The sequence below is a fragment of the Lepus europaeus genome, chromosome 10 (genome assembly GCF_033115175.1).
Source record: "Lepus europaeus isolate LE1 chromosome 10, mLepTim1.pri, whole genome shotgun sequence".
Taxonomy (NCBI): Eukaryota; Metazoa; Chordata; class Mammalia; order Lagomorpha; family Leporidae; genus Lepus; species Lepus europaeus.
The window spans coordinates 124,247,623-124,258,534 of record NC_084836.1 but is presented as its reverse complement, the minus strand read 5'-3'; the positions used below and the strand labels follow the sequence as shown (position 1 = coordinate 124,258,534).

The 10,912-nt window shown below is 66.8% G+C and overlaps 1 protein-coding gene across 3 annotated transcripts in view; it reads right to left on the bottom strand.

Annotated features, from left to right (window-relative positions):
• Positions 1-595: 595 nt before the first annotated feature.
• Positions 596-10,912, bottom strand: part of CDH4 (cadherin 4) — a 309,328-nt gene continuing 299,011 nt past the window's right edge. For all 3 annotated transcript variants that reach the window (XM_062204429.1, XM_062204431.1, XM_062204430.1), the window contains 8 exons: positions 9,195-9,380; positions 6,883-7,136; positions 6,273-6,415; positions 4,984-5,217; positions 3,203-3,436; positions 2,137-2,276; positions 1,503-1,667; positions 596-802 (listed from right to left, as the gene is read on the bottom strand). In XM_062204429.1, coding sequence (XP_062060413.1) covers positions 596-802; positions 1,503-1,667; positions 2,137-2,276; positions 3,203-3,436; positions 4,984-5,217; positions 6,273-6,415; positions 6,883-7,136; positions 9,195-9,380 — 1,563 coding nt within the window. The remainder of the gene's footprint in view (positions 803-1,502; positions 1,668-2,136; positions 2,277-3,202; positions 3,437-4,983; positions 5,218-6,272; positions 6,416-6,882; positions 7,137-9,194; positions 9,381-10,912) is intronic.

Below are 10,912 nucleotides of genomic sequence, written 5' to 3'. Positions count from 1 at the left end.
CAGGGGGCCCTCGGCGCTGGGTGGCGAGGGGTCAGGTGCTGGCACGCTGGGCAGTGGGCTCTCCCCACTGAAGCCGAGGGGCCCTGAGGGCACTGGGGTGCCAACTGGCCCTAAGGGAGGACTGTGGGTGACTGGGAGCACTAAGTGGTGGTCTCTGGGGACCCCCACCCCAGCTATTTACAGCATCTGGGAGTGCGAAGGGGGCCAAGGGCTGGGCCAGCCCTAGGGGGACTTCGTCCTCTGAGCTTTTCAGGCTGAGCCCCCGGCCGTGTGCAGCAAAGGCTGCTGGGATTTGGACCTCAAACTATTTTTCAAAGGAATCACTTTCTTAAACATGAAAAAAAAAAAAAAAAGGCCACAGTCCCCCACCCCGAGCTGGCGCCCCCAGAGCCGGGCCAGGCGTGGCCCCGCCCGTCTGCCCGCGTGCTCCTGAGTTTGAGGGACTCTGACACACGTACCAAAAGGCACTTCCTTTTTTTTTTTTTAAACAGTGCTTCTGCTCTAAGAAATTCAAGTTAAGACAGTGCCTCTCGCTCACTCTCGGGCCTGGCGGGGGCGGGGCCTGTGCCGGGCGGGGCGGGACCCCCACCGGCCGCTAGTCCTGGTCGCCGCCCCCGTACATGTCGGCCAGCTTCTTGAACCTGGGCCCCCAGTCGTTGAGGTAATCGTAGTCCTGGTCCCCGGAGCTGGACGAGTTGAGGGAGCTGACGGAGCCCGCCGTGGAGCCGCTGCCCTCGTAGTCGAAGACCAGCAGGGAGTCGTACGGGGGCGCAGTGGGGTCGTTGTCCGCTGCCCGGAGCCCCTGGGGGCCAGAGACTGGTTAGGTGGTGGTGGGGGGCTCGCCTCCAGCAGCTGCCGGTAAGTGCCGAGTGCCCCTGGGGCTGACAGGGACCCAGGGACCAGGAGCCAGGAAGTGGGGTTGTGAGGTGAGACCCCCACACGGCTGGGGCCCCCGGCCTCTCCTTCAGCCCCAAGAATGCTTCGCCCAGCCCAGCCCCGGGGGAGGCTTTAGCGACACCACGACACCACTGTGTCCATCAAGGCCGAGGCCACGGTTTCCAGACCCCTCATCACCGCAGGGCGCTGGGTGGAGGGCGTTTTGGGTGCAGTGGGGCTGGGTGGGGCCTGCGCCCAGCACAGCAGGATGGCCACGGGCCACGTGCTCTGGGCCTCTCCCGGGGCTGTGCTGTGATACCTGGTGGGGTGGGTGGCCTGGGCTGAGGCCAGACCTGACACTGTGCTCAGACCGGACTCCGCCCATCAGGGTCCTGGCAGTGACCCCACCCCCACCCCGCCCAGGGCTGCTCCGGGCAGCAGCAGGGCCCTGAACCCTGGCACTGTCCTGCTGCTGCCTCCACCGTGGCCTCGGCCTACAGCTGCCCCGAGTTCTGCTGTGTGCAGAGCCCTGGCCCAGAGGCAGGCATCAGGGTCTCGACAGGAGGACGTGGGGAGGCGAACTCCCCAGGCCCTGCAGCTGCCCCGCCCCGCCCAGGGGCACCCACCTCGCTGATGAAGTCTCCGATGTCCCCCGGGTGGGGCACAACGGGCCTGGCCGGGTACTGGGGCTCGGCGCCCACGGGCCGCTCGTCCACCCGCCGCACGCCGGGGGCCTTGCTCAGGGCGTGCTCCGTGACCTCGGGCTGCTGCAGCTGGCTGAGGTCGTAGTCCTGGGGACAGTGGTGTCGGGGACTGTGTGAGCCGCGGCCCAGGAGGACCCCCGGCGCCCGCCCCTCCCACCAACGCCCAGCCTCCTGTCTGTGTGTGCTTCAAGCAGGTGTGGGTCAGTGCCAGCCTGGCCGCCTTCCTGGCCTGGCACCCCCACCCCCACCGAGGGACCCCACCTCGGCCCTCGCTGCTCAGGGGCCTCTGTACACGGCCGTGCTCAGTGGGGAGCGCTGTCGTAGGTTGGCTTTGCCTGCTCCATGGAGGGTTGCCAGGTGGCCCGAGTCCCCCCGTGGGCAGCGGCAGGCTGGATTTCAACCAGGAGGCGCCCACGGCCCACCCTCCTGGTGCCTGCTACGCTGCCCCAGACCCAGCGCGAGGAGCACGGGGCGGCTGGTGTCCCCAGCTGACCAAGCCCCTTCCCTCCAGGAGGAAGCAGGTGCGGTGGGCGTGGCCAGGTGAAGCCCCGCCTACCTGGTCCTCCTCGCCACCGCCCTCCTCGTCATACTTGAGGATGTTGTCGCGCACGTCGTCCTCGGGGTCGATGAGCAGCTGCTTCGCGTGGCGCTCCTTCTCCCGCCGCTTCATCCACACGACGAACAGCAGGACCATGGCTGCGGGAAGGAGCACGCGATGGCAGGCGTGGGTGCGGGCATGCGTGGTGGCTGCCCTGTGTGTCCCCGGTGCGTGTGCGTGGGATGTGCACCTGTGCATGTGTGTTCCTCATGTGCGTGGATGTGAGTGGATGCAGGCCCGTGGCCCGTGCATGCGTGTGCCTGTAGGGTGTGTTCCTGAGTGCACGTGTGTGTGCGCACACGTCTGCACACTCACATGCATGTTTGTGTACGGTGCACACGTGTGTGGGTGCCTGTGTGGGCCTGCAGTTCCCAGGGCAGAGCCCAGCCGGCTCCACCCTTCTCCCTGACACTGGCCGCTGGGTCTTTCCACATCTACTCACTTCCTGCCTGCACCCATTTGGGGAGGCTGCCAGCTCCACACAGCTGGCCACCGGGGAGCAGAGGGGCCGCCCCCAAGTCTTCCTGACACTTGCTCTTCTGGGCAGGGGGCGGGGTTTGGCGCAGGAGGTAAAAGTAAGGGCTTGGGGCTCAGTGTCTGGGCGAGAAAAAGAAGGAGCAGGCAAGATGGCCCCACACTGGGAGGAGGCCTTGCCCGGGGTGGGGGTGGGAGGGATGGCGCCCTCATCCTGTCTGGGGACCCAGGTGGTTCTGGGAAACCCAACAAACCACTGAGCTTGGGACCTGGGTGGAGCCAACGGGCACATTCTGTTCCCTGGCTGGTGATTGGTCCCACAGTGTGCACGTGCTGAGAGCCAGTCCAATCAGAGTCCTGGGACAGGGCGGGGGTGGGGCTTCCCTAGCACCCCAGGGAGCTGCCAGCCTTGGCTGCAGGCTCTGTGGACACCCCGAGCAGCTGCAGTCTCCTGTTCCCATGGGGACCGGGTCAGGTGGGATGGGGCGGAGGGGCAGACCCAGGCCCTGCCGCCGCCCAGCCCGCACTGTCCCCCCCGGGCCTCACTCACTCAGCAGGGTGACGATACAGAGGAGGATGGCCACAATGGCGCCCGTGCCCAGACCAGCCGCTGCCACCGCACCAATGGCGGTGCAGTCCCCGTTCTCGTCACACGGGCACACCTTGACCTTGATGATGGACATGTTGGACAGCGGGGGGTTCCCGGAGTCCGTGACGATGATGGGGACGTCGTACATCCCAGCGTCCAGGTACAGGATGCGCAAGCTGAGCTGAGCGTAGTCACCTGTGCAGGGCGGCAGAGCTCACGCTCAGGTCGGCCCACCCTGCCCCCACGGCCGCCCCAGTCCTTGGCGTGGAGGCCCAAGACCCGCCCACATGCACACCGCCCCTCGCCGTCCGGTTAGAAGGCACTGGCAGGGGCCCCAGCCTGCAGCCCACATGGGCGCCGGTTTCAGTCCCAGTTGTTCCTCTCTGATCCAGCTTTCTGCGGTGGCCTGGGAAGGCAGTGGAGGATGGCCCAAGTCTTTGGGCCCTGCACCCGCATGAGAGACCCGGAAGAAGCTCCTGGCTCCTGGCTTTGGATCCGCTCAGCTCTGGCCATTGTGGTCATTTGGGGAGTGAACCAGTGGATTGAAGACCTCTCTCTCTCTCTCTCTCTACCTCTCCCTCTCTCTGTACTCTTTCAAATGGAAAAGAAAAAAAAGGCACTGGCCATCTCGTTGGCTCCCTGAATGTGTGCAGAGCGGTAGCAGATCAGAGAAAAACCCTCGAGCAAAAACGCCCAATAACTCTGAAGAAAGCTCTGCTGGGAGCTGAGATTGGACATAAAATTGGCAAAACCCTTAGGTTACTCGAGGGGCTGGCGTTGTGGTGTAGGGGTTAAGCTGCCACCTGCAGTGCTGGCATCCCATATCGGCTGTGCTACTTCTGATCCAGCTCCCTGATGGCCCGGGAAAGCAGCGGAGGGCGGCCCAGGTGCCTGGGCCCCTGCACGCACATGGAAGACCTGGAAGAAGCTCCTGGCTTTGGCTTGGCCGTCGCGGCCATTTGGGGAGTGAATCAGCAGATGGAAGATCTATCGCCCTCTCTCTGTAACTGTGCCTTTCAAATAATTAAATCTTTCTGTTTTGTAAAGTGTTATTTTACTTGAATGGTGGAGTTACACAGAGAGATCTTCCATCTGCTGGTTCACTCCCCAAATGGCTGTGATGGCTGGCGCTGGGCCAGTCCGAAGCCAGGAGCCGGAGCCAGCACTGCAGATGGCAGCTTAACCTACTACACCACAGCTCCGGCCCCAATAAATACATCTTTAAAAAAATTATTTGAGAGGCCGACTGACAGAGATGGACAGAGAGAGAGGAAGAGGGCTCCTGTGTGCCTGTTCAGCCCCTAAATACTCGCACCCGCTGGGCCAGACCAAATCTGGGTTCCAGGAATTCAATCCAGGTCTCCCACGTGGGTGATGAGGACCCAGCTGCTTGGGCCAGCACCACTGCCTCTGGGGGCGGGGGGGGCGGGGTCTGCATCCACAGGAAGCTGGAAGCAGGAGCTGGAGCTGGGATGTGAACCCAGGCCTCGCCCTGTCCTCGAGGCCAGGCCCCAGTTGTTTGCTGAGGTTTCCAGCAGGCGTTTGCACAGGGCTGCCCTGCACAGGAGGGCGTCCTGAGGACACAGGACACGTGGGTGCCCACGGCTGCGCTCAGCAAACCAGCAGGAGGCCCAGGACGGCCCCTGGGCCTCACGGGCAGAGCACAGGGCTCCCTCCCACAGGAGCCTCCCCGAAAGCTGCTCACACTGCCGACCTGGCTCTGACCCTGGCCGTGGGCTCACCGTTCAGGCGTGTGATGGTCCAGTTCTTGCGCACGGCGGCCGGGACGAAGGGCAGCTCGAAGACGTAGGGGCCGACGTTGGGGTCGGCATCGGCGTCGGCGGCCGTGATGTTGATGGCGTTCAGGTTGGGCTTCTCGCAGATCTGCGCCTCCTTGGGCAGCAGCTCTGGGGCGTTGTCGTTGATGTCGATGAGATAGATCTGCAGGGTCCCGGTGCCGCTGGCTGGGGGGATCCCTGCAGGGCAGACACGGGGTGACCACACAGGGCCCCTCCCAGCACTGCACGGCCACAGCCACAGCGTGGCAGGCACCAGCCAAACCCCCGCCCCACGCAGCAGGCGACACACACCTGCAGCTGCCAGACACATGCATGGCTGTGCGAGGCTTCACCTGGAGCTCCCTTTGCCCTGGGGCCCGGGGAGGACTTGGAGGATGCTGGGCCATGGGCCTCTGCGGGCACCTGTCCCCCTCTCCCCATCTCTCCATAGCCTGCGAGTGCTTGGGGGCAGATCTCTCCCTGCCTTCTGCCCCCTGGCCCTGCTCAGGCGGCTCTGAGTGGCAAGAAGCCTGAGCTGGACACGCGGTCAGAATGAAGCAATGCTGCTTCGGAGCCAGCCGTGAGCACAGTGGACGGAGGCCACCCCCGCCTCAACCCTGGTGGACATGTGCCGTGTGGCCAGAAGCCGGCCAGACGCTGGAGGCAGCGTCCCGAGTGTGGCGTTGACCTTGCTGACAGCCCCGGCCCCTGACACCAAAGGCCCCATTCCTGGCTGCAGCTGGTGGTGGGGCACAGAAAGCCCCCCACAGATGTCTCCTTGATGGTGACATGGCACCTGTCTCTGGAGACTGGTGGTGCCAGAACTGCCCGGGGATGCCCAGGGTCCCAGAGGAGAGGCCGCCTCGCTGCTGGCTGCACAGCCTGGCTGTGTGGACCCCGGGGACCAGGGGCAGGGCTTTCTGTGCCTCCTGTGGCTTGGTCCTCCCAGGCCAGGGTCCTCAGCAGGGCCTTTGCCCACAGCGGGGTCTGGTGGGAAGCAGGAGGCTGCTTGGCCTCAATGCCCCGAGCCAAGAGCGAGTGAGTGCAGACCCCGGCCTGGGCACGTGGAGGGAGACACAGCAGCGAGAAGGGGGCTCCGAGGGGCTCAAGTCCCCCGTTCATGGCTGAGATGCCGCCGCCTGCTGACCTGCTCCCCCACCCACTGCCCTCGCAGCCTCTTGGACTGCTGGCGGCCGAGGCCTCGCCCAGGCCCCGTGACCGGTGGCCTCCCTCAGCCGTGGCACCAGACGCACCGTTGTCAGCCGCCAGGAAGGTGGCCTCGTAGACGTTGTTGCTGATGTACAGGGACTCGCGGTCCAGCACGGCGGCCGTGCTGATCTGCCCGTTGGTGGCGTTGATGTGCAGCCAGTTTGCCGGGTCTGACAGCTTCGAGTATCTGCAGAGGATGTGCAGGAAGCAGGTGAGGCGGGGGCCGCCCTGGGCCCCCCAGGCCCCCGTCCCATCTGCGGGCAGCCGCACCTGCCGGCTGCACGTCCCAGGTCCCGGCCTGGCAGGCGTTGCTGTGTCCTTGGATGACCGGGAGGTGCGTCCACCCCCGGGGCTCCCAACCCTGCTCAGGCCCCCGCAGCGGGGTGGGCCGGGACCACCGTCCCCTGCTCTTCCCAGACCTCCGCCTCGCAGGGACCCCCGCCGGACGCTGCTGGCTGCAGCCTCCTGAATGTCCACACGCCGTCCGTGTCCGTGGTCTGGGCGTAGTGGCCTTGCTGTCCTGAGACCCCTAGGACTTGGGTGCCAGTGGAGGGGCGCTCAGGTCTGGACCTCCCAACCCCCCCCAGGGACTTTCTGGCTGTGGGGGTCTCACTGGGCATTTCAGGGCCCGGGGTGCTGTGCCCATGGACCCACCTCACTGCCTGCTGCATGAAGCGGTCGGGGTCCACGGCGGGGAAGGTGGTGAGCACGGTGCCGGGGGGCACGCCCTCCTCCAGGCGGATCAGCTTGTGGTTGGAGGGGAAGTAGGGCGCCTCGTTGATGTCCATGACAGAGATGGTCACCCCCGCCGTGGACTGGAAGGACATCTGGATACCACTGGCCAGAGGCGCCTGGTTCGACACCATCACGGTCAGCATGAAGGCCCGGTTCAGCTCGTAGTCGACGGCCTGGAATGAGAGTAGGGGCAGGGCTGAGCCGGGACGGCGCCTCTGGGGCCTGTGGGCTGTGGGGAGTGAGATGCTGGCTGGCAGCAGGGGGTGGCCCTACTCCGCGGGCCCCTGCTCCCAGGTGGGAGATCCAGAGGGAGTGCCTGGCCCAGCCCTGGCTGTTGCAGGCATTTGGGGAGTGAACCAGCAGGTGGAAGACCTCTCTCTGTCACTACTCTACCTTTACAATAAATCTTAAAAAAAAAAAATCCATGTGTAATGATGAAAGAATGAAGACGTGAGGCCAGCACCCCCCATCTCTGGCTGAGTGGTGCCCCCAAAGGTGTCCAGGGCCTCCCCTGGACCCTCCCACGGCAGAGGGGACCCGGCCGCCGCATCAGCACCTGTGCTGAGCGTGGAGGGCGACAGCCAGTGAGGAGTTGAGGAGTGGAGGTCTCGGCTCGCCCCGTGCGGCTGAGCTCGTGTTCGGCGCCCACCCAGGTGTGGGTCTCCTGCTCCTGGGAGCCAGAGGCGGCCTGGCTGGGCTGAGGCCAAGACGCTGCAGGGCGGCTTCCCCCGGGGCCGAGCCGGGGAGGCTCTGCTTCCTGCGGCCGCCTGGCTCGCAGACCCCCCACCCCCGCCAAAGGCCAGCAGCGCTGCCTCGTCTGGTCTCTGACCTCTGACCCTCGCAGCTCTCCGGCCTCTGAGATCCCCCGCCGGCCCACAGAGGCCCTCTGCCCTCAGCTTGCTGGGTCCAGCGTGTGGGGGAGGGACGTTGCTGACCGGTGCAGACCTGAGTTGTAGGCCCTGGGGACAAGGGGACACTGTCCTAGAGAATCCTGGCTTGGGAGGGCACAGGAGCGGCAGCATTGCGAAAGCACCACCTAGACCTCGTGGGGGAGAAAGGACCCCAATTTACTGTCCTGGGTGGGCGCTGGTGACGTGCGGAGGGGCAGGGGGGAGGCCTGGGGCTGCAGGCGCCCGCTGGGGCAGGGAGGGAGGCCCGGGGCTGCAGGTGCCGGGGCAGGGGGGAGGCCCGGGGCTGCAGGTGACCTCCAGGGCAGGGGGGAGGCCCGGGGCTGCAGGTGACCGCCGGGGCAGGGGGGAGGCCCGGGGCTGCAGGTGCCGGGGCAGGGCGGAGGCCCGGGGCTGCAGGTGACCTCCAGGGCAGGCGGGAGGCCTGGGGCTGCAGGTGACCGCCGGGGCAGGGGGGAGGCCCGGGGCTGCAGGTGCCGGGGCAGGGCGGAGGCCCAGGGCTGCAGGTGCCCGCTGGGGCAAGGGGGAGGCCCGGGGCTGCAGGTGCCCGCCGGGGCAGGGGGGAGGCCTGGGGCTGCAGGTGCCCGCCGGGGCAGAGGGGAGGCCCGGGGCTGCAGGTGCCAGGGCAGAGGAGAGGCCCGGGGCTGCAGGTGCCCACCATGGCAGGGGGGAGGCCCGGGGCTGCAGGTGCCCGCCGGCCGCCGGGGCAGTCTGCCTGTGGCTCTCGGCTGCCTGCCTTCCTTGCAAACACCTGACGCTCTCGTCCTGTTCTTGGTCCCGTTCGAGTTGCTCTGGGACAGCAGCTGCCCGGCGGCCTCACGCTAGGCACTGCGTGGCTGGGAACGTTCACCGCCCTCCCGACCTGCTCTTCCCGGCACGGACGCACAGGGACTCGCGCCAGAGGACGGAGTCACGGCTGCGGCCACGAGAGGCCCCAGAAGTAAATCAGAGTACATTCTAGAAAAGCCCGACTGGTCCAAGCCGCTCGCAAGGTTGAACTGATAGTTGCCTGTCTGTCCCATCCCATCCCAGCCTGGCCAGCCCCAGGGCGGCTTCACGACCACGGCCCCCCCAGCCCCCCCAGCCCCCGCCTGGCCCACAGGAGGGAAGGAAAGCCCCCCAGCACCCGGGAGACTGGTCTGTCACCTGGACCCCAAGCCCCCGAGCAGGGCCTACGGGAAAGGACTCAAACACACGAGACCTTCAGACGCAGCCCTGCGCGTGTCGCACCGGCACCGGGCGACTCCAGCGGGGCCCTCGGTTCGCCAGGGGCGGCAGGGGTCACGGGAGGCCCTGGGACTTGGGGGCCCCCAGGGCACCCACCTTGACCACGGTGACCAGGCCCTCGTTGGTGACGGGGTCCGTGCGGATGCTGAAGTGCCCCGAGGGGTCCCCGCTGATGATGCGGTAGACGGCGTTCCAGCTGGCCGAGTGGGGCTGGTCTCGGTCCAGCACCGTGAGGTTCGCCACCACCGTCTCCACCCGGTTCTCAGGGACCTCCCCTGCGAACTGGAAAACGCCAGGAGGGAGCGCGTTACAGCCCCAGGGCTGAGTCAGGGCTCCTTCGTGGGCCCCGAGAGCACTGGGGTCCCCAGCCGGCGCCCAGCGAGACCGAGGCTCGCATCTGTCCACTCTGCCCCAACCAAACCGAGCCTTGCACACACATGTGCACACGTACACACACACACTCAGGCCTTCATCTGAACCCTGCCTGGCCCTTGGCGTCGCCCAGAGGAGCCAGGCAGGCAGCTGGAACCCACAGGTGACTGAGTGGGCCCTGGGCCCGTGGCTGCTGTGGCCCTGAGCTCCGCCTGAGGTCATTCCCGATCTTCAGCGAGGGCCCTGCCATGTGTCCCAGGTCCTGTCACCGGGCAGTGGGCTTCTGAGCCATGGGATGCTGGAGCCAAGCTTGGCTAAAGGCCCGGGACTCCCGCTGTGCCCAAGGCCCAGCGAGGGCTGCCGAGGGCCCCGGGCAGGGTCGGGAGGCACTGGCTGTGCGCCGGCCCTCAGAGTAACCCTGGTCTCATCCCTGCTTCAGAGAGACCTCGGGCAGCTGCCACTGGGCGCCCCGGTGCCTGGGTCTCTGGCTCCAGCGGGCCCCTCCCAGGAAGAGGAGGGGACGGGTGCACGGGGACCACACAGGAGGTGGCGGTGGCCAGGGAGCAGCTGCCACTCACACCATGGGTCCAGGACGCCCCGCCATGGCGCCTGAGCCGAGTTGGGGGCAGGGGCTGTGTCCGCCCGAGCCACGTGAGCATGGTCTTCCATGGCGTCTCCAGACCTGGGGGCTGTGTCCTCCCGAGACACAGCAGCCCCCGCTCACAGTGAGGACCTGGCCTCTGAGCACTCCCTGTGGGGGCTGTGTCACCCAGGGCCACCGTCACCTGCCCTCAGCTGGGGGTCATGAGTGGGCCCTCGAGGGGCAGCAGGCAGCACCCTGCACCCACAGAGGCCTGGCCCAGCGAGCAGGGGGGCCCACACCTGGGCACACGGACCTGGCACCCCTGCCGAGGAGTGAACGAACGAGTGGACAAATGGACAAGCAAACGAAAGCCTTGCATGGGCTCAGAGCCCGTGCCCAGGGGGCTGGAAGGCGCCAGGTCCTGTCGGCCTCCTGGGGCGCCCCCTGCTGCCCGCCCGCCCAGATCACGGCTCTGCCTGCCACGTGGTGCGCGTGCACGGCCATCCCAGCACGGCAGCTCTGTTACGAAGACGCTGTGTGACTCCACCACGGCTGGATGTCACCAGGACCGCCGGCTCCACCTGCAGGGGACGTCTCATCGTGGTTCAGAGGCTCCGCCCGTGGGTTACAATGTGGAGCCTGCAGCAGCCGCGGCTGAGGGCTGGAGGCCCCGGTGCCTGGGGCTGGGACAGTGGCTGTGCTGGGCTTGTCAGGGAGGCCTCAGGGAGGGGTGGGCACCCAGTCCTCGACAGACGTGGGCAGGGATGGTGCCCGCTGGAGGGACGACAATGGCCACTCGAGGCTCACGGTGTGGGGTCCACAGCAGGTGTTTTAGGGAGGGGCACTGCCCACCAGACTG